This window comes from Ornithorhynchus anatinus, chromosome 3 (assembly GCF_004115215.2).
Source record: "Ornithorhynchus anatinus isolate Pmale09 chromosome 3, mOrnAna1.pri.v4, whole genome shotgun sequence".
Classification (NCBI taxonomy): domain Eukaryota; kingdom Metazoa; phylum Chordata; class Mammalia; order Monotremata; family Ornithorhynchidae; genus Ornithorhynchus; species Ornithorhynchus anatinus.
The window spans coordinates 133,500,549-133,524,426 of NC_041730.1; the positions used below are offsets into that span (position 1 = coordinate 133,500,549).

Consider the following 23,878-nt stretch of genomic DNA (forward strand, 5'->3'; position numbering starts at 1 on the left):
GCCACACTGCTTTCCAACCAGGCCACAGAGACACCCCAGCCTTCTCTTGACATAAGGTGTTTTTGAAGTTAGAGTCAGGACTCAGTCAGTTAGTCTTTAAAAAGAATCCAAATTCTATTCTGGATCAGGGCTTGTATAACACACTATTTTGTTCTGAGATAATGGTTAAAAGGAAGTGGGTCACAGTTTTAAGCTTAAACACCCAGTCGTAGTCAGCTTCAAGAACTGTAACAGAGAGTCGAGGCTTTCCAGTCGAGGCTTCATTTGGAAAGACATTTCATTTGGAAAGACAGCACTCGGTCAGGTTGGAGAATTTGATTTTGACTCATTTCCGAATGTGGTAGAAATCACTGATGATAAACTCCTCTGCTAAATAATTAGACCGTAAAACCTTTTAGGGCCAGGGATAGCGCTGTCTAATTCTCACCTGCGTATCCCTTCCCAGAACTTAGTATAGTGCTTTCCAAACAATAAACACTCAATCAATAATATTACTCCTTTAATAGTTGTAATAATTGTGATATTTGCTAAGTGTTTACTATGTGCCAAGCACTATACTAAGCGCTGGGGTAGATATGAGATAATCAGGTCTGTCACGGGGCTCAGAGTCTGAGTAGCAGGAAGAACATATATTGAATCTTCATTTTTGCAGATGAGGGAACTGAGTCACAGAGAAGTTAAGTGACTTGCCTGAGGTCACACAGAAGAAGAGTGACGGAACTGGGATTAGAACCCAGATCCCTTGATTCACAAGCCTGTGGTCTTTCCACTAGGCCACGCTGTTTCTCCGATTCCATGAGAGAAGGTATCGGGTCTATTAATGTCACTGCACTCTCCTTAATGCTTAGGACAGTGCTCTGCACACACTAAGTCCTCAGTAAGTAACTACTCCATCGATTAGAACAAGCCGATGTACGAAACGGAATACCTCGCTATAAAGGAAAATGGCATTAAAGCTCAAGCAACTGATCGCTTTGTTCTAATACACTGAAGGGGACAAAAAGCAAACCGGGGAAAAAAAAATCTGTCTGCTCCAAGCACTCATTTTCATTCTCCAGTCTGCTCCTTCCTTCTCATGGAGCTCCAGGTTTCCATTAATAACATGCACATAACCGGTTTTATTAAAAGCCGGTCTGCTTCAAACCTAATCTGAAATGCAAGTTGGTTTACTAAAGCTTTTATGTACATGAAACGTTGGCTGAGGTACATAAACCCTTCGCGAGCAACAGCTAAACTTAAAAACAGCATGCAGACATATTCACGGTCGTATGAGAGCTAAAGAAAAAGACTTTTGCGAGATGAGAAATGGAGAAACACACCATTTCTGGCAAAAGACCTGTGAATGGAAACCCTGTGTGAATCCTCAGTGTGAACAGCCCTAATTCTGCAAAACTAATGAGCCCTAGATCCCTTGGAGAAAAAAAAATTAAGATCCTTATCAAGCTACAGATGTGCTCGGAAAGGAGCTAGCCTCAGGCTCGGCCTTCAGCTAAAGAAACTTTGGAAGATGCTTTTTTTTCCCACACTCTGAGGTGCACTTTTCATACTCTATTCGCCTTGATTATGAGCTCCACTGAAGCTCATTTTAAAAAGGAGTCTACACTGCAGCGTAAGCCAATGACTCAAACCTCTCATGAGTGTTTACGCTCTTCTGCCTTCAGGATGAGCAAATAAAGAAGCGCTTATATCTTCCACGTTTACGCAGGCGGGTATTCCCCAAAGGGGCAGATCGTCAGCCAGACCCTCCGAGCATGAGTCGAGTGGTTGAGGTCATCACAGTCCTTTGACACGGGCCCCTGGGGGTGGATTTCATCTGTGGCATCTCCTTCACATACGAAGGGCAGCTAGATACATTTGATGTAGCTTTTGCGCTTCAGATTGGAAGGATGAAGCATCCTTATACTCGAACTAAAGTCAACAGGTGTCCAGTATTCGGGGCAAATATGACTCTGTCCAAAATCAGTGACTTTTAGGAATGAAGAGACAGAACGGCAATGGGCTTTTTCCTTGCCAGGGCGTATGTTCGATCTTGGACTTCTTACATCTATCTCTTCTCTGCAACCCTCCCTGGATCACGTGAAGGCAGTTGTCCCATCACACTCACTCATTCAGTCAGTGTTATTTATTGAGCACTTACTGTGTGCAGAGCACTGTACAAAGCTCTTGGGAGAGTGCACTAGACTAACAAACAACCACATTCTGTTGCCGAATTGTACATTCCAAGTGCTTAGTACAGTCCTCTGCACATAGTATGTGCTCAATAAATACTACTGAATGGATGAATTACCCTATTTATTTTGTTAATGAAATGTACATCGCCTTGATGCTGTTTATTTGCTATTTTTTTAATGAGATGTTCATCCCCTTGATTCTATTTATTGCTATCGTTCTTGTCTGTCCGTCTCCCCCGATTAGACCGTAAGCCCGTCAAAGGGCGGGGACTGTCTCTATCTGTTACCTATTTGTACATTCCAAGCGCTTAGTACAGTGCTCTGCACATAGTAAGCGCTCAATAAAATACGAATGAATGAATGAATGAACATTCCCTACCCTCAGCGAGCTTACAGTCTAGAGGGGGAGACTGGAGAAAAGTTCCGTAGAACACTCAGGATACAGTTTTTCTCTGGGACCCCTGTAGACGGGAAAGGCAAAGACGGGAAAGCGGGATGTATCAAACCACAGTTAATATGATATTTTCCACTTACACCCCGGTCCCTCTCAGAGAAATGTCCCAGAAAACCTCCAAACCCCTGCGGTTTAGGGGCCGTGAATAAAAGAAAAACAAACTGCGATGATCACTCCTCGGGATGTAATTCTTGAAAAGGAAGCTGAAGCTAAAGCCTTGATGATGATGGATCACCTTTGCGCCAATATGTAAGTTTCAGGGAAAAAAACCCAAAGAGTGAATAGAGATGACAAGGTTGCAGAAGGAGACAGCCATGTTGGGTGTGGTACCTGCAAAGTCAACAGGTGTTTGCCTAAACATTGGAAAGACATGTCACTGGCAATACTCTCTCCGCTCCTTGAAAAAGACCTGTGTTCTAGGACAAATAACTGGAGTTTGCGTTTGTGTGTACGCACAGGCATGGACTGGGGTGGGGTTGAAAAGTAAAGTGCATTCGATATCATTTCATTCTGAACTGGGTTGAAACATTGTGAGACACTTCATTTGGGCAAAAACATCTCCCTCAATTGGCCACTCAGGATGTAACCAAAAAAAAGAGAAGGGACACAGGCTAATCGATTCTTACAAAGTAAAGGATAATATCTGCATTTTACTACTCGTTGCCACAGCCTTGTGCAATGACTGGGTGACATCTGAGCTCCATCTGACGGCAGGAAGATTGGAATTCTCTGCACACCGTTCTCAATTCCTCTGTCGCCTCAGTTTGCTGTCCTTTACGAACACACACACAGACACACACAATGCATTGTTTACTCCACTCTAAACCTTTTTTTTTATGCCAACAGGCAGCATTTAACACACAAGGACGTGCGAGTCTTTAGGACACAAAGTCAGAGGCAGGGGCATGCCCGTAGCCTTCGCAATCATCTCATCTTTATTCTCAAGGGGAATAAAGAAAACATCAGTCAGCCCTACGGGTCCCGGCACCCTTCGTATTCGGTTTTCTCTGCTCTTCCTTTCCAAGCAGCCCACCGATCCAGCCCCGACTTAGACAACTTTCCGACAAGGAGGGGAGTTCACGTCTGCAACACGAACGGCAAGTGTGCCTCAGTAGAGAGAGAGGAGCTGCCTTAGGTGTGAGCACAAATCCGGAGAGATTCTGTCCTCACGAACAACGATTTAGTCCGAAAGGATATTGTCATCGATCCCCGGATTCAAGCTCCCGCAATTCTGCCAAGACTCAAGTGTCCCGATTCGGCGGAGCGTTAGAGGTGCTGTTATTTCCCCTCGATTTATTAAATGATTCAACATTGCGGTACGCCTGGAACTAATTAGTATGATCAACACGAGAGCGAGGCAGGAACAAAATCAGACAACCTTTCGGAGAGAGACGACGTCAAAAGCCCCCAAGTACCTGAACGTCTCTGAAACGATAACCGTCTTCGAGAGACGGCCCTTTGATTGAACTGGCACCTCATGGGATCGAACCAACTGTCATTTCTCATCGGGCCCGCTTCCCATCAATCACACTTAGCCTACCGCCCGGCTTGGACACCCGCTGCCCGTTAAATAAGTGACTCGGCCGAACACCGTCTCGCGGAGGACCTAAAGAGCCACTCGGCGCGAGGTGGACGCCCGCGGGGTAGAAGGGTAAGCGGAAAAGCGAGAAGTATTTTTGCCAAGTCATATACTACTCACCATGAGCACTGCAAAGTTACCGAAGTGTGTACACTGAACGGTGGTGCTATCGCCCGCGGAGCTAATTATGTGGCACCCTTCTCCGCGCCAGCCTCCATGTCCACCGCGAAGGTCAAAGTCCCAAAAGGCTACGATGGGATCCGTGCCCTGGGCAAAGTGCCTCAGTCCTACGGTGAGCAGGCTGGTGAGGTTTCCGGAGCTGCACCCATCTGAAAAAAGCAACAGACCGAATCAGGCACCCGGGAGCAGGGCGACCGTCAGCCTGGCCGCCGGTGGCACCGGCCGGCCGGTCGGAATCGCAACGCCGCGGGAGGGAGAGCATCGAATCCCCCCGAAGTTTGCCCCGTCCCGGGTTGGTGGGAGAATTCATCGCAGCCCGTCGAAGCGGCCGACCGACGCGGTGACCCGGGCTGAGGGAGAGCGAGTCGGAGAGTGACTACTTGGGTGACATTCCCTTTAGCACCTGCAACAAGGTCTCCGTTTCTCAGGAAACACCGGCAACCAAGAAACACCCTGCTCGGAGGACTCGCTAAATTTCCTCCCCGCCACCGATCCCCAATCTTAAAATGAAATTAGAGTGATCGGAAACGTATCCGGGAATAGTCCCCTTTAAGCGTCATCCACTTGGACGGAAAAAAAAAAAACAGATAAACTTCAAATACACCCGGCAAACAGTCTGCTGGTGAAAGGGACTAGATCCCCACGAGAACCTTAGCTATTTCAGCATTTACTCTGAAGGCGAACACCTCACCCCGTCGGTCGAATCTGTCGTGGCTTTAAGGCCGTCGGCTTAAAGTTACATCTACTCTACATTCTAAATACGGTTAGTCGCCTCTCCCTGATGTCCCGAGTGGGTTCCGAGGAAACGACCCAGGTACGTGTTAAGCACACTTAGGTTAATCAGGCTGGGGAGGGGATGAGTCCCTAGGCGACATCCCCTCTCTCCATCCTCTACAGAATCAAATACCCGGCGGCTCTAGACGAGAGGAGAGAACGCAGGATAACTTCTCACCTATTTTAGCAAAGACCGCCGGTGTGGTGACCGTCCTCCGCCGTCCGTGATCCGCAAGGTTGGACGAGTTCCCCGTGCTGGGAAAGAGTTTGCCATTGCGAAAGACGATGAATTGTAGCCGGCAACTGGAGTTATCAACAGATTGCCAGACCGGAGACTGAGAGAAGACGGGCTGTGCTGAATGAACTGAAGCGACAGCTACAGTATTCTGTACGATGAGAGAGGGAGAAGGGGGTGGGGAGAGGGAGGGGGGAAAGGGAGAGAGAGAGAGAGAGAGAGAGAGAGAGAGAGAGATTTCAAATGCAAATCTCAACAGGGTTGCTTTCGGGGTGTTTAAAACTCCGACGTGAGGAATGAACGCCCGTCTCCCTTTTCCGAGAGGCTGGAAGCAACCAAAGAAACAGGAGCTGTTACCATGGGGATAGGATCGGCTCGGTGCATATTAAAAGGCAAAACGTTTTGATGGCATGTTCCAGTCTGTATGGTCAAGCTCCCTGCTGCAGAGGTGATAATGGTTCTTACCAGGCCGGCTAGAGGGTCCAGCGACACTGCAGATCGGATTTAAAGAGACAACCCCGACCGGGTTTTTCTCCTTCACTTCCAACAGAATCCGACAACTATCCCTGAGATATTGCTCGGAAAAGGAGCTTGAAGAGTATGGAGACCACTTTTATCATCTAAGTATATATACTTATATTTGTGTGTGTGTATGGAGATCACTTTATTATCTAAAATATATATATATATATATTTGTATTTATACACGTGCACACACACACACACATTCCATCCATTGTCAACCTCATTTATACACAGATACACAGAAAAGGAGAAAATTTATTTTAGGGCATTTTTCTTCCTCCCTTGTTCCAGCACTCCAACACTTGAAAATTTTAATGTTTGTGGCATGAAAAATATATTAAAGTAGAAACATGCTAGAGCAAAGCAGTGATCGCAACAGTGAATAAAAGCTGTTTAATCCCACTAGTCAATCAGCAGGGTGGCAACATGATCCATATATGCATTTTCTTCAGTTCATTCAGAAAAATCGAGCCTAGCACAGATATTTCCCAGATCCGGATCGTCATTTGCCCGCAGAAACGTAATTTCTCATTGAGACCGAAAAACTACACAAGGTAATCCCAAGGAAGGAGGCAGAAGTGAGCCAAGCACAAGGGAAAGGACGGAAGCAAGAATAAAAGTTTTGTGTTTTTTTAAATAAATCAAAATCAGAATGTTCAATACTGAACATTCTGTTTTCCAAGTGCCAAAATATGGAAAAATGCATTTCTATCAGACTGTTTACTTATGTCTTAACTCTTATAGGGGGATTATAATTTTCAGATTCTACAGAAATGTGCCCAGCATACACATGTAGAACTATCTGGATGTTTATGCTCAGGATACGATATTAACAGCTGGGGCACAATTTGCCTATCCCCACGTATTCAGTGGATAAGCAATGAGAAGTAGCGTGGTTTACTGGATAAAAGCAAAGTCTTGGGAGTCATAAAAACCTGGGTTCTAATCCCAGCTCCACCACTTGTTTGCTGCTGAGTGACCTTGGGCAAGTCACTTAACTCTAAGGGCTTAGTACAGTGCTTTGTACCCAGTAAGCACTCAATAAATACGACTGAATGAACTTCTCTGTGCCTCAGTTCCCTCATCTGTAAAATGGGGATTAAGACTGTGAGCCCCACATGGGACAACCTGATTACCCTGTATCTACCCCACCGCTTAGAACAGTGCTCTGCACATAGTAAACACTTAACAAATAACAACATTATTGTCTGCCGTGTGATCTTGGGCAAGTCACTTAACTTCTCTGTGCCACAGTTCTCTCATCTTTGAAATGGGGATTAAGACTCTGAGCCCTATGTGGGACTTGGCATATACAGGCTTGGCACACAGTAAGCATTTAACAAATACCATTACTATCATTATTATTATGTGCTTAAAAAATACCCCAAATAAACTGCCGCCTTTTCAGACTTTCAGAAAACAAAGTCAACGTATAGTTTCCTTACACATTATTTGCCCAGCTTTTCCATACTTTACTTGCCACCTACAGAACTTCACGAACGGTCGTTCAAGAGTACGAAAACACGTTTTGCTCATGTGGGATATATAAAGAAAACTCGGTGCTGTATATTACATTTACACCGGTATTGAATAGAGAATATAATATCCTGTTCAAGATTGTTTTCTTTATCTATATATATATATATACCCTACGAGGAAACTATGCTTATAGTAACTGCTGCTTTAATACACTTCAGATGGAAAGTAAAATAACTGAAAGCAGGGAAAATACTGAGGATAGATATCTCAGTTTGTTTCAGGGGCCTGAGTTTTGCACCCATTTTACAGATGAGGTATGGATAAGCTAATTTAATTGCCCGAAGTCACAGGCAGGCAAATGGCAGGACAGGGATTAGACCCCAGATCTTCTAAATATGAGAATATCAACTGTCTTCTGCCCTACAGGGCCCTATGGGAAGGAAGCTTGCTGTTCCTCCAGCTTTCACTCTTTGTAAATCACTTCTATCTCTCTTCCTCATTATTTTCTAAGCTTGTCGAAGGCAGGAAATGTGGATCTTGCTAAAGTCCTGTGCCAAGCTCTTAGTGAAGCAGTGAGGCCTAGTGGATAGAGCGAAGGTCTGGAAGTCAGAAGGACCTGGGTTCTAATCCCGGCTCCGCCACTTGCCTCCTGCGTGACCTCGGGTAAGTCACTTCGCTTCTCTGTGCCTCGGTTTCCTCATCTGTAAAATGGGGATTAAGACCGTGAGCCCCATGTGGGACGGGGACTGCGTCCCACCTCATCACCTTGCATCTACCCCAGTGCTTAGAACAGTGCTTGGCATGTAGTAGGCACTTAACAAATACCATGATTTTAGCACAGTGCTTAGCATACAGCAGTTGCTCGGTAAATAACACTGATAGACCGATCAATTGACGGAATGAGGGCCTGACAGAGCCAGGATGGAACCCTCAAAACAACTCTTGCAAGAGCACGGACAGTCGTAACAGTCAAAGAACCTTTTACGTTAACGAGCCAACGAGGATCTAAAACAAACAAGTCGATATACTTGCCCACTTGAACAGATTGTCGCCTAGAATAGGAACTAAAAAACCAATGATGTGTATTCCCCTCTCTCGGCTCCATCTCTGGTGAGCAGAAAATGGACACATTGCAATATCAGTTTTCACTGAGTAGTCATTCTCTCCATCCTCTCGTTCAGTGGTGAACTGGGTACCTCTCTTACAACTTAGCTTCCCCTCATTCTTCTCCATACATAGAGAAGCAGCGTGGCTCAGTGGAAAGAGCCCGGGCTTTGGAGGCAGAGGTCGTGGGTTCTAATCTTGGCTCTGCCGCTTGTCAGCTGTTTGACTTTGGACAAGTCACTTCACTTCTCTGGGCCTCAGTGACCTCATCTGCAAAATGGGGATGTAGACTGTGAGCCCCACATGGGACAACCTTTTACCTTGTATCTACCCCAGCGCTTAGAACAGTGCTTGGAAAATAGTAAGTGCTTAACAAATACCACTATTATTAGTATTATTATTATCGGGAAGCAACACGGCCAAGTGGAAAGAGCATGGGTCTGGGACTCAGAGGACCTGCGTTGTAATTCTGGTTCTGTTGTTTACCTGCTGCGTGATCTTGGGCAAGTCATTACACTTCTCTTTGCCTCAACTACGAAATGGGGATTTAATACCTGCTTTCTTCCCTACTTTAACTGTGAATGCCATGTGGCACGTGATTTTCTTGAATCTACCACAGTGCTTAGTTCATTCATTCATTCATTCAATCGCATTTATTGAGTGCTTACTGTGTGCACAGCACTGGACTAAGCACTTGGATAGAGAAGCAGCGTGGCTCAGTGGAAAGAGCCCGGGCTTGGGAGTCAGAGTTCATGGGTTTGAATCCTGGCTCTGCCACTTGTCAGCTGTGTGACTGTGGGCAAGTCACTTCACTTCTCTGTGCCTCAGTTCCCTCATCTGTAAAATGGGGATTAACTGTGAGCCTCACGTGGGACAACCTGATGACTCTGTATCTCCTCCTATCTCCCCCAGTGCTTAGAACAGTGCTCTGCACATAGTAAGCGCTTAACAAATACCAACATTATTATTATTAAAGTACAATTTGGCAACCGGTAGAGACAATCCCTACCCAACAATGGGCTCTTGGCCCGTGATAAGCCTTTAACAAATACCACATTTGTTATTCGGCATTTCTCCTTCAAGTCTCAATCTCTTTTCCATCTGACCCTTGGGCTGCTGCAAAGTTTTGCAGGGCTCAATTCCATCAGTTTTTATCAATCGACGGCAATTATTGAGTGTTTACTGTGCAGAGCACCCAACGTTTATTGTAAATAGCTGTAATTTATTTTAATGTCTGTCTTCCCCTTTAGACTTATGCCTTATCTGTAATTTATTTTAATATCTGTCTCCCCTCTAGACTGTAAGCTCTTCAGGGGCAGGGAATGGGTCTACCTTCTCTGTTTCGCTGTACTATCCCAACTGTTTAGTGAGGTGCTTTGCACACAGTTAAGCACTCAATAAAGACGATCGATTGACTGATTGTAAGCTAATTGTGGGAGGGGAATGTATCCACCTATTGTTGTATTGTACTCTCCCACGTGCTTAGTACAGTGCTCCGCATGCAGTAAGTGCTCAATAAATACAACCGAATTGAATGAATGAATGCTTAATCTGCATGAGGTCATCCAACAGCAAAGGATGGAGCCGGGATTAGAACCCAGATCCTTTGTCTCCCAGACCCGTGCTCCTTCCACTAAATGCTCCACCAATACCCCCCACCCCCCACTTGGAGCTCGTTGTGGGCAGGGATCGTCTGTCTTTACTGCTGTGTTGTACTTTCCCAAGCATTTAGTACAGTGCTCTGCACACAGTAAGTGCTCAATACATACGACTGAATGAGAAACTCAGCTCCCTGTGCATCCTGCTTTGGGGAAAGCGTTTGAGGCTTATTTATAGACGAGAGACATTTTGTTGAAAAAGCGGTGAACGTTTTCCCTAAAACGATTCCTTTCCAAGTGATATCTCCCGATCACGGTGATCGGAGTGGCACGGTCTGGTGATCCGAGGACAGGATTAGGAGCCAGGTGAGGGGGTCGGGGAGGGGAAACCAAATCCCATCTTTGTCATCGGCCGATTGCCGCTGGCTCTTGAAGGAGGCACTCGTTCAGCCCAGCTCCTGTTTTCTCAGCTGTAAAAGAAGGCTCCTAAGAGCCATCTCACTCACGGGGATGGAGTGTGGATTAATTAACCATTAGAAAGCAAAATACATTTTAATTTTCATCATTTCATCACTGTGAAATGCCAGCCTCTCATGTAGTGGTGAAAATGACAAGACTTTTTTAGCCCATGTAAATTACATCAGTGCCTGAATTTACAGATTTCCTGGATTGAAAAGAGTGTAAAATATTTTTGTAAAATTTTGCACAGCTTTTTTCCCCAGTGCTTATGATACAAACTGGAAGCAAATTACGGAAAATTAGGACTTTATCTAATCTGATTACATGTATCTCCTCCCAGAGTTTCTCCCCTGTCTGGACTCTAAGCTCGTGGTGGGCAGGGAATGTGTCGGTTATATTGTTCTACTGTATTCTCCCAAGCATGTGTCTGCTGTGTGACTTTGGGCAAGTCACTTAACTTCTCTGTGCCTCAGTTATCTCATCTGTAAAATGGGGATTAAATCCCACTCCCTCCTTCTTAGACTGTGAGCCTCATGTGAGACAGAAACCGTGTCCAGCCTGATTAACTGGTATCTACCCCAGTGCTTTGAACAGTACAGTGCTCTTCACACGGAAAGCACTCAATAAATAAGATTGACTGCCTGACTCATGTGGGAATTGGGGCATTTGATATATGCCCCACCCTCAATCTCGCAGCCCTTATGTACATATCTTTAAATTATATATTATAAATTACTTATTTATATTGTCTCCCCTTGTATTCATTCATATTTATTGAGCGCTTGCTATGTGCAGAGCACTGTTCTAAGCGCTTGGAATGTACAATTTGGCAACAGATAGAGACAATCCCTGCCCAATAACCGGCTCACAGTCTAAACGGGGGAAATATTTTTTTTGGTATTTAAGCACTTACTATGTGCCAAGCACTGTTCTAAGCACTGGATAGATATAAGGTAATCAGGTTGCCCCACGTGGGGCTCACAGTCTTAATCCCCATTTTCCAGATGAGGTAACAGGCACAGAGAAGTTAAGTGACTTGCCCAAAGTCACACAGCTGACAAGTGGCAGAGCCAGGATTCGAACCCAAGACCCCGGACTCCCAAGCCCGGGCTCTTTCCATCGAGCCGCGCTGTAAGCCGAGGTTCTTCGAGACCGCAACTATCACATTACAGCAGAAATGACTGTACTTTATTGGGCATCTTTAACACTCTCATGGGCCAGAAGCTAAGATGAGGGCCTGGTTCATGACATATTTACACTATTTCCCATATACTGTAGCGGGAAGTCCTTTTAACAGAAAAATTACATTTATTCGCTTTGGGGGTGCATTTGTTGGATTTTGGTCTTGGTAGAGGAGCATTTTAGGGTTCTGTGGTGTTTTTTTTTAGGGGTATGGTAGGGTGTAAGTTCACTGTGGGCAGGGAACTTGTGGGCAGAGAACATGTCCGCTTACTCTATAGTATCGTACTCCTCCTTAGCACTCAGCCCCTTTCAGGACCGCACCTGGAGAGTCTCCAGTCCTCTACCAGTCTCGGCTACGGGAGGGAGAGTGAAGCAGAGGCCTGTCCATTCCTTTTTTAGCTTGGCCAGTGGCTAGCTAGTGGCAGGCCATCGGCTACAAGTCAAAACTCACCTGTGCTGGGCAGCAGCGGCCCGGGAGAGAGTCAAGGGCAGAGATTCAAGTTGACTGCGCAGAAGGAGGCAGTGGTAAACCACTTCTGGATTTTTCCCAAGAAAACTATGGATACACTATGAGAGAAACTGCAAGAAGGAGGTGGGGCGCTCTGGGAGAGACGTGTCCTTGCAGTTGCTATGCATTGGAGACGACTTGACAGCGTAAGACAAGACTAATAATGTTGGTATTTGTTAAGGGCTTACTATGTGCCGAGCGCTGTTCTAAGCGCTGGAGTAGATACAGGGTCATCAGGTTGTCCCACGTGGGGCTCACAATCTTCATCCCCATTTTACAGATGAGGGAACTGAGGCCCAGAGAAGTGAAATGACTTGGCCACAGTCAGCTGACAAGTGGCAGAGCCGGGATTCCAACCCATGACCTCTGACTCCCAAGCCCGGGCTCTTTTCCACTCAGCCACGGGTAGATACAGGGTAATCAGATTGTCCCACGTGGGGCTCACAATCTTCATCCCCATTTTACAGATGAAGGAACCGAGGCCCAGAGAAGTGAAGTGACTTGCCCACAGTCAGCTGACAAGTGGCAGAGCCGGGATTCGAACCCATGACCTCTGACTCCCAAGCCCAGGCTCTTTTCCACTGAGTCACGCTGCTTCCTAGTGCTTAGTACAATGCTCGGCTCATGGTAAGATCTCAATAGATACCATTGATTGATTATCTTGTATTTGCCCCGGTGCGAAGAACAAAGTAAGTACTTAAGAAATACCACACTTTTTATTTACCCCAATGTTCAGAATGCACTAAGTTCTTAAATAGAATTATTATTATTATTAACGCCTTAATAAATACCACAGTTATCATTATTACAATGTACCCTTGAGAAAAAATAGACAAGTACCTAAAGTACCTCACAAAGGAAGCACTGATGAACCAAGTGGCCTGAAACTCCACTAAAATTCCAACTCAGTAGCCTAAAAGAATGATACATTTTCACAAACAACTCTCGGGAAGTGTCCTGGGCACTGGAGTGGCCTTGCTGTGGGCAGGGAACGTGTCTACCAACTCAGTTATCCTGTACTTTTCCAAGTGCTTAGTACAGTGCTCTGCACACAGTAAGTAATCAATAAATATACGATTGATTGAGAGCACAGACCCCATTAGCTCATTCATCTAGCCAATATTATTCTGCGCAGCCCTGCTAGAGGATGCAACAAGAGCCCTGGAAGCAGGTGTAGGAATACACTTCCTCTCCTCTGGGAAAATCTTCCAACGCAGGGAAATTAAAGTATCATCCAAAATCCCAGAGACAGTCATTCAAGAATCGCTGGATGCAGATGGCTCTGCCTGAGAGACACACACTCCAGAAGACATGCAAACAATTGTAAAACACTTTATCACATCAGCCAGGCATTAGACACCGTCTACGAATCTAAAGAAAATCAAGGAAATCAAAGAAGCAATGTAGCCTAGCAGAAAGGGCACAGACCGGGGATTCAGAAGACCTGGGTTCTAATCCCTTTCTGCCGCTTGTCAGCTGTGTGACCATGGGCAAGTCACTTGACTTCTCTGTGCCTCAGTTACCTCATCTGTAAAATGGGGATTAAGACTGTGAGCTCCATGTGGGACAACCTCATTACCTTAGCAGCGTGGCTCAGTGGAAAGAGCCCGGGCTTGGGAGTCAGAGGTTATGGGTTCGAATCCCAGCTCTGCCACTTGTCAGCTGTGTGACTCTGGGCGAGTCACTTAACTTCTCTGTGCCTCGGTTCCCTCATCTGTAAAATGGGGATTAAGACGGTGAGCCCCACGTGGGACAACCTGATTCCCCTATGTCTACCCCAGTGCTTAGAACAGTGCTCTGCACATAGTAAGCGCTTAACAAATACCAACATTATTGACTTCTCTGTGCCTCAGTTACCTCATCTGTAAAATGGGGATTAAGACTGTGAACTCCATGTGGGACAACCTCATTACCTTAGCAGCGTGGCTCAGTCGAAAGAGCCCGGGCTTGGGAGTCAGAGGTCATGGGTTCGAATCCCCACTCTGCCACTTGTCAGCTGTGTGACTGTGGGCGAGTCACTTAACCTCTCTGTGCCTCAGTGACCTCATCTGTCAAATTGGGATGAAGACTGTGAGCCCCAGGTGGGACAACCTGATGACCCTCTATCTCCCCCAGCTCTTAGAACAGTGCTCTGCACACAGTAAGAGCTTAACAAATACCAACATTATTATTATTATTATTACTCCAGTGCTTGGAACAGTGCTTGGCACATGGTAAGTGCTTAACAAATACCAACATTATTATTATTATTGTTAATCCCAGCCTTGCCACTTGTCTGCTGAGTGACCTTGGGCAAGTCACTCATTATTTTTGTGCCTCTGTTCCCTCATCTGCACAATGGGGACTTGTATTAGACTGTTGGACCTGATGCATGGAGAGTGGCACCCACGTGGGACAACCTGATTCCCTTGTGTCTACCCCAGCGCTTAAAACAGTTCTCTGCACATAGTAAGCGCTTAACAAATACCAACATTATTATTATCTAAACAACTGGGTACTCAATTTGCAACCCAATTTGCTTGTGCCCACCCCAGCACTTAGTAGAGTGCAGTACAGTGCTCGGCACTCAGTAAACACTTAACAAATATCGTAATTATTATTGTTGTACTCTCCTAAGCAGTTAATACACTGCTCTGCACACTTTACGTCCTCAATAAATACGATTTACCTACTGACTGACTGACTAAAATTCAACAACCCTGACTCAGGCCCAGCATCGATATCAGAGATTGAGCGGGGCATAAATTCTGACTCCAAGACCAATTCAAATCCCTGAGCCTGATGTCTGCCCTCTTAGACAACCCACTCCTCAAGGCTACACAGAGCAGGTAAAGTAAATTTGTCTTATCTGATGCCGTCGAGTCGCCCCCGACCAGTGGAAACTCCATGGACATATCTCTTCCAGGATGCTCGACTCTCCATCTACGATCGTTCTGGCAGTATAGCCACGGAGCTTTCTTGGTAAAAATTCGGAAGTGGTTTCCCATCGCCTCCTTCCGCCAAGACTTGAGTCTCCGCCTTCTATTCTCTCCCAGGCCTCTGCTACCCAGCACAGGTGAGTTTTAGTAAAGGCAAAATCAGCTGCAGAGTTTTTGTGTTAACTCAGATGTAATTTTGAGTTTGTCACTCTTCCCTAAGATGCAGTGATAGACAAGAAAAACAGAATCGAGAAGGCCAGTACATCCTCTGGGAGATGGGCAACTAATGGGTAGTGGCAGTGTGGAATCAGCTTCCAGGAAAAAAAACTAAAGATCTACAGAGCTGTAACTTTTTTCTTAATGGTATTTCTTAAGCGCTTACTGTGTGCCAGCCATTACACTAACCACTGGGGTAGATACAAGATAATCAGGTTGGACACCATCCCTGTCCCTCATGGAGCTCACAGTCTTAATCCCCGTTTTAGGAACGAGGAACTGAGACACAGAGTAGTGAAGTGACTTGCCCCCAGGTCACACAGCAGACAAGTGGCGGAGGCCAGATGAGAACCCAGGTCCTTCGACCCCCAGGCCCGGGCTCTAGCCACTAGACCACGCTGTTTTTCTGATATCTAGGCTTCTCTAGTACTGTAGAGAAGAGATGCCACATCTCGCTCTTCGAGCAGCTCCGTGAGCAACATTTCCGGGCTAGAGCTCAAATGCCAAGACCAGATCGTGAACAATGAGCTTCTGGAATGTGGTCTGCAGAAGCAGTGTGGCCTAGTGAAAAGAGCATGGATCTGGCTCTGCCACTTATCTGCTGTGGAATCTCTCCCAAATGCTTAGGACAGTGCTCTGTACACAGTAAGTGCTCAATAAATACCACTGACTGACTGTGCCTCAGTTACCGCATTTGTAAAACGGGGATTAAATCCTACTCCCTCCTATTCCATCCTTCTAATCCCGGCTCCGCTACTTGACTGCTGGGTTACTTTGGGCAAGTCACCTCACTTCTCTGGACCTCAGTCACCTCATATGTCAAATGGGGAGTGAGACTGTGAGCCCCCCATGGGACAGGGACTGTGTCCAACCCAATTTGCCTGTATCCACCCCAGTGTTTTCTACAGTGGCTGGTACATAGTAAGCGCTAACAATTACCAATATATTATTATTATTGTTATTACTTAGACTGTGATACCCAGGGACAGTATCCAATCTGATTAACTCATATCTACTCCAGCACTTAGAACAGTGCTTGTCACATAGTAAGTACTTAACAAATGTAAATATGATAATAAATATAATAAAAATAAATTATTAGTGTCTTAGCCCAGATACCTCGGTTGGTAGAGAATTGAACTTTTAATCTGCGAGTCCAGTGTTTAAGTCCCTGTTCGGGTGAAAATTCATTTAGAGAGTAGCATGGTGCAGTTCATAGAGCATAGGCCTGGGAGTCATAAGGTCATGGGTTCTAATCCCTGCTCCGCCACTTGTCTACTAATAATGTTGGTATTTGTTAAGCGCTTACTATGTGCAGAGCACTGTTCTAAGCGCTGGGGTAGATTTACAGGGTCATCAGGTTGTCCCACGTGAGGCTCACATTCTTAATCCCCATTTTACAGATGAGCTAATTGAGACACAGAGAAGTTAAGTGACTTGCCCAAGGTCACACAGCTGGAAAGTGGCGGAGTCAGGATTTGAACCCACGCCCTCTGACTCCCAAGCCCGTGCTCTTTCCACTGAGCCACGGGTCTACTAGGTTGGGAGAGTCGCTTCTCTCTGATTCAGTTCCCTCATCTGTAAAATGGGGATAAAGATGGTGAGCCCCATGTGGGACAGGTACTGTGTCCAACCCAATTTGCTTGTAATAAAAATAATAATGATGGTATTTGTTCAGTGCTTACTATGTGCAGAGCACTGTTCTAAGCGCTGGGGTAGATACAGGGTCATCAGGTTGTCCCACGTGAGGCTCACAGTTAATCCCCATTTTACAGATGAGGTAACTGAGGCACAGAGAAGTTGTGACTTGCCCACAGTCACACAGCTGACGAGTGGCAGAGCCGGGATTGTAACAATAATGTTGGTATTCTGTTAAGCGCTTACTATGTGCAGAGCACTGTTCTAAGCACTGGGGTAGATACAGGGTCATCAGGTTGTCCCACGTGAGGCTCACAGTTAATCCCCATTTTACAGATGAGGTCACTGAGGCACAGAGAAGTGAAGTGACTTGCCCACAGTCACACAGCTGACAAATGGCAGAGCCGGGAGTCGAACCCATGAGCCCTGACTCCGAAGCCCAGACTCTTTCCACCGAGCCATGCTGCTTCCCATCCACCCCAATGTTTAGTACTGTGCCTGGCACATAGTAAACGCTTAACCCACTGCCGTTATTATTATTAAAGCTATGCTCATCGCAACAGAGCTCCACAGGGAGGGATGTGTGAAGAGAATGGGCGACAGCAAGACACTTATACAGCTGCTGTGTGGAGAGCTGAAATCGGGAATTTGAAAGCAAGGAGAGCAGACGAAGCACGTTAAAGACGTGGTAAAGCAAAGCCTCAGAGGGCGCTGAATCACAGCTGAAAACTCATCTCGTCTATCTGGCCTCCGACCCCTCGTCCACCTCCTGCCTCGGGCCTGGAATGCCCTCCCTCCTCAAATCCCAAAGACAATCACTCTCCCTTCGTTCCAAGCCTTATTGAAGGCACATCTCCTTCGAGAGGCTCTCCCTGATTAAACTCTCCTCTTTCCTCTTCTCCTACTCCCTTCTTCATCATCCTGACTTGCTCCCTTTATTCTTCCCCTTTCCCAGCCCCTCAGCACTTATGTTCGTATCGGTCATTTATTTAGATTAATGTCTGTCTCCTCCACCCCCCAGACGGTAAGCTCGTTATGGGCAGGAAATGTGTCTGTTCATTGCTGCACTGTCCTCACCCAAATGCTTAGGGCAGTGCAACTCACACAGTAAGCACTCAATAAATGACTGAATGAATAAAGTGGATCTCTAAGCAAAAGCGTCATATGGAAAGAGACATAAGGAGGCAAAAGAGGAAGAGAACCAGGCACCGCGAACATTCAGTACAACATGGCAAAGGACAACTTTTATGAGGGGGCCCGAAAGTGGCCAGGATGGTGGACCCACGTTGACCTTAACAGCCACCTGTACGCTCATAGACGAATTACACCGTTGAATTCGAAGAACAATTATTTATAGGACGTAGGGTATTCCATCAGCCAACGGGGGGAACAGCCTAATTTGAGGCATCCTTAAGGCTATGCGAAGGAAGCGGTGGCTCTGGGGCTGGAGACCTCCAGGGAGGTTAGTTGAGGGGAAAAAAAACCCCAACTAAAAATGTCCACGTGGAAAGACCGAGGTGGAAGTGATTAAGCAACAGAATGACTATACTTGGGTTGAGCAGTAGTCAACCAGCTTCTTAGATTCTGAAATCAATTAATCAATCAATGGATTTATTGAAAACACTGTGTGCAGGGTTCGTTGGAGAAGCAGCGTGGCTCAGTGGAAAGAGCACGGGCTTTGGAGTCAGGGCTCATGAGTTCGAATCCCAGCTCTGCCACTTGTCGGCTGTGTGACTGTGGGCAAGTCACTTAACTTCTCTGTGCCTCAGTTCCCTCATCTGTAAAATGGGGATTAAGACTGTTAACCCCACGTGGGACAACCTGATTCCCCTGTGTCTACCCCAGCGCTTAGAACAGTGCTCGGCACATAGTAAGCGCTTAACAAATACCAACATTATTATTATTATTACTAAGCACTTGGGGAAGTACAATGTGATAGAACTGCCCTCCCACTTCATAGTTGACAGAAAAGGATCCCCCCCCTTCAAAACCTTACTGAAAGCCCATCTCCTCCAAGAGGTTTTCCCTGACTAAGCCCTCCTTTCCTCTTCTCCCATTCCCTTCTGGACTGCCTCCACTCGCTTCCTTTATTCATCTCCCACTCCCGGCGCCTCAGCATTTATGTCCATATCTGTATTTTTTATTTATTAATAATAATGATAATAATGATAATGATGGTGCTTGTAAGCACTTACTATGTGCCAAGCACTGTTCTAAGCACTGGAGGTGTTACAAGGTAATGAGGTAGTCCCACATGGGGCTCACAGTCTTAAAATCCCCATTTTACAGATGAGATAACTGAGGCACAGAGAAATTAAGCGACTTGCCCAGGTCACACAGCAGACAAGTGGAGGATACGGAATTAGAATCCACAACCTCTGACTCCCAACCCCATGCTCTTTCCACTAAGCCACGATGCTTCTCAATTTCTGTTAACGTCCGTTTCCCCGTCTAGGCTGTAAGCTCGTTGTGAGCAGGGAATGTGTCTGTTATATTGTTCTGTCGTATTCAATCATATTTCAATCACATTTATTGAGTGCTTACTGTGTGCAAAGCTTGTTCTCTTCCAGGCACTTAGTACAGCGTTCTGCACATAGTAAGTGCTCAATAAATACAACTGACCGACTAAAGCTGATACTCACGTTCCCTGCCCACAAGGAGCTTTCGGTCTATCTCTCCCTGGCCATCAAGTGGAAAGAGCAAGGGTTTGGGAGTCAAAGGTCATGGGTTTGAATTCCTAATCTGCCACTTGTCAGTGTGTGACTGTGGGCAAGTCACTTAACTTCTCTGTGCCTCAGTTACCTCATCTGTAAAATGGGGATGAAGACTGTGAGCCTCACGTGGGAGAATCTGATGACCCTGTATCTACCCCAGCGCTTAGAACAGTGCTCTGCACATAGTAAACGCTTAACAAATACCAACATTATTATTAAAAGCAGCCCCAGTCTAAGTCTTGAAGTGATAAGGAGGCCAAAGGGATATTTTTGTGACTGCTTCCCCCCTTTCATTATTATCGTCATCATCCGTGTATTTGTTAAGCGCTTATTATGTGTCGAACACTGTTACAAATCCTGGGGTGGATATACGTTAATCATGTCATCCACAGTTCCTGTCCCTCTTGGGACTCACAGTCTAAGTAAAGAATGTGAAGTTCCTCGAGGGCAAGGACCATAGATGGTTACTGTACTCACTTGATCAATCAAATACCCCCACCTTGGACCTTGTGTACACACGAGAAGCAGCGTGGCTCAGTGGAAAGAGCATGGGCTTGGGAGTCAGAGGTCATGGGTTCGAAATCCGCTCTGCCACTTGTCACCTGTGTGACTCTGGGCAAGTCACTTCACTTCTCTGTGCCTCAGTGACCTCATCTGTAAAATGGGGGTTAAGACTGTGAGCCTCACGAGGGACAACTTGATTACCCTGTATCTATTCCAGCGCTTAGAACAGTGCTCTGCACATAGGAAGCACTTAACAAATACCAACATTATTACATGACGTAGTGGATAGGGCATGGTTGTCGCATAGGAACGAAGGGCTTGTAGCTAGATGAACAGCTTGCAGAAATGGCCCAAGGTGGCACTAAACAGAGACTAAACAACTCGCCCAAATTCCCCGAAACTTTCCCCGCCTGTTGCCTCCATGAAATGTTTATTGTAGACTAGGGTCTCTGTGGAAGAAGCTGGATGTTACATGTTACAGGTAGATAATCTTTTCCAAAATATGGCAGTGATATGGTACGCTCGCCCGATTACAGACACCCAGCCTCCACATCCACACCCCTTCCGTAAAAGCCACACGCACCTGAGTACGCTGCCGCTGCTTTTCCTTGCAACCCGGAGGGGAGGCTAGGACAGCCCGGAATGTGCTCGGCTCACCCGGGGACGCCCGGTCCAAGGCTCCGGAGGGGTCCCGCCGAGTACTAGAAAGGAGAAGGGGTTTGAGGACCCGTCTATCTGGGATAGAGGACGGCGCACGCCTAGAACCTCTCCGTGGCAGGGCGAGACACTGGGATCCTAGGGGATGTAATATGTAATAACTTTGATTGTGGGGTCCTGGGGGATGTAATACCTTGTGTTGGAGGTTTGGGTATGTGGTGTGTGCACTGGCTCCATAGCTTTTTTCATAGGTCTTTATATATTAAAGCCATAGCTTTTGTAGATTTATGCATTAAAGCCATAGTGTTTTATGCAAAACTCAATGAATCCATTTCTTTCATTTTTCTGAGCCTGGTTCTAAGTGCCCAATCCTCCTTTGGGAGCTTCATTTGAGGAAGGATTCCTGGAGATGGGGCTTTAATAAGCAACGCAGAAGCATGGCCCAGTGGGAAGCAGCGTGGCCTAGTGGATAGAGCCGGGGCCTGGGAGTCTGAAGGACGTGGGTTCTAATCCCAGCTCTGCCACCTGTGCCACTGTGTGCTCTTGGGCAAGTCACTTCAGGTCTCTGTGCCTCAGTTACCTCATTCGTAAAATGGGGACGAAGACCGTGAGCCCCGTGTGGGACAGGGATGTGTCCAACCCAATTAGCTTGTATCTGCCCCAGCCCTTAGAACAGTGCCTGGCACCTAGTAAGCGCTTAACAGAGAAGCAGCGTGGCTTAGTGGAAAGAGCACAGGCTTGGGAGTCGGAGGTCATGGGTTCTAATTCCGGCTCCATCACTTGTCAGTTGTGTGACTTTGGGAGAGTCACTTAACTTCTTTGTGCCTCAGTGATCTCATCTGTAAAATGGGGATTAAGACTGTGAGCCCCACGTGGGACAAACTGATAACCTTGTATCTACCCCAGCACTTGGAACAGTGCTTGGCACATAGTAAGTGCTAAACAAGTACCATTATTATTATTATTATTATTAACAAATACCATAAAAAATGGGGAAGTTAGGGCCCAGCTGGGGAAGGACTCCTGGAGATGGGATTTTAATAAGGCCGTGAAGGAGGGGAGAATGGTGGTCTGGTGTATATGGAGGGGGAGGAAATTCCAGGCAAGAGGGAGGACGAGGGAAAGGGGTTGGAGATGAGATAGATGAGATTGAAGTACAGCGAGTACGTTGGTGTTAGAGTAGTGAGGTGTGCGGGTTGGGTTTAATTCTAACGAATGTTCCCAAGTCCTTAGTCCAGTGCTCTGCACACAGTAGGTACTCAACCAAAGATGATGATAATGATGATAGAGAAAGGCTCTGACTTTTCCTTCCTCCCTCTCTAATGATTCATTCATTCATTCATTCAATCATATTTATTGAGCACTTACTGTGTGCAGAGCACTGTACTAAGTGCTTCGGAAAGTACGATACAACAATAAACAGTAACATTCCCTGCCCACAACGAGCTTACAGCCTGGCGGGGGGAGACAGACATCAATACAAATAAATAAAATGATAGATATATACATAGTTGCTGGGGGGCTGGCTGTGGCAGGGAGGAGGGAGAACAAAGGGAGCAAGTCAGGGTGATGCAGAAGGGAGTGGGAGATGAGGAAAAGTGGGGCTTAGTCTTAGGCTTAGGCAAATTATCTCATTTGCCTCCGGCCTCCTGGCCCAGAGCGGCTCCCGGAAATATTAACAGATGTCAGGGTCCCATAATTCCCCGCCAAAATTTACTTCTACTGTCATGCCCACTCGCTTCCTTATAATAACCCTCTTAAAAGCAGGCAGCTGCTTAGAAGCTATGAATATGCTAGGGAGGCCAGTGGAAGAGCACAGGCCTCAGAGTCAGAGGACTTGGGTTCTCATCCCCGGCCCCACTAGTTCCCTGCTGTGTGACCTCGGGCTAGTCACGCAACCTCTCTGGACCTCGGCTTCGTCATCTACAAAATGGAGCTTCAATTTCCACTCCCCCTCCCTTGTAGACTGTGAACCCCAAATGGGGTAGGATCTGTGTCTGATTAATTTGCATCTAATCCAGTGCTTAAAAAGTGCTTGGCGCATGGTAAGTGCTTAAAAATACCATAAAAAATGTGCTACTTCTATTTAATTTGGAGGATTTCCTTAGGAGACGATATAGAGTTGGCTTTTGCATTTGAAGAAGACACCACTGACAATGAAATTGGAAGTCAGAAGGTCATGAGTTCTAGTCCCAGCTCCGCTACTTATCTGCTGTATGACCTTGGGCAAGTCACCTTGCTTCTCTGGGCCTCGGTTATCTCATCTGTAAAATGGGGATTGAGCCTGTGAGCCACACTTGGGACGGGGGCTGTGTCCAACTCAATTTGCTTGTATCCATCCCAGAGCTTAGTACAGTGCCTGGCACATAGTAAGCTCTTAACAAATACCATCCTTATCATTATTATTATTAAGAGGTCAATGCAAAATCCATGGCCTCAGCCAGATTATGTTCACAAAAAGTCTGCCCCTTGTTTGTGTGGTTATGTTTGATGTCTGCAGCTCTTGGCTTTTGTTTCTGTCGAAGTTGGCAACCATTTCATGCCACATCCGTACGCTCCTAAAGGGATCACCTGATGGAATGGCAGTGGGAATGAGAAACCAGTTAAGAACCTTTCATTAGCTCCGAAATAAAGAACTGCTGTTAGTATTAGGAGAACATGACTGCTGTTAGGAGATCGAGTACTGCTCTTTGATTCACCATCTGGTGTCCTGGGAGGGGATTTTGGCTGAAAAAAAAAATCTACCTCGGCAATGACATCTGGCATCCTCTCAGGGAAAGGCAAGAGGAAAAACCCACCAGCTTGTGTTGCTTAATTACCTATAAGGAATTACTTATGCCATGGGGTGTTTGAAAGAGCTATAGCAGCAATCCCAATGCTTGGAAGAAACTGTCCTGTGGCCCCAGTTATTAGAACTGCATCTGAGATTGGTCACTTGTCCTGTTTGAGCTGGAGTTCCTAGATTTCTCTAGAGTCTCCTGGG

General features: G+C 46.2%; 1 protein-coding gene across 2 annotated transcripts in view; it reads right to left on the reverse strand.

The window, feature by feature from the left end:
- Nucleotides 1-23,878, reverse strand: part of ADGRA1 (adhesion G protein-coupled receptor A1) — a 679,465-nt gene that overhangs the window by 142,780 nt on the left and 512,807 nt on the right. For both annotated transcript variants that reach the window (XM_029061334.2, XM_029061335.2), the window contains exons 13-14: nucleotides 5,337-5,544; nucleotides 4,325-4,533 (exon numbers count right to left, since the gene is read on the reverse strand). In XM_029061334.2, the coding sequence (XP_028917167.1) occupies nucleotides 4,325-4,533; nucleotides 5,337-5,544 (417 nt within the window). The remainder of the gene's footprint in view (nucleotides 1-4,324; nucleotides 4,534-5,336; nucleotides 5,545-23,878) is intronic.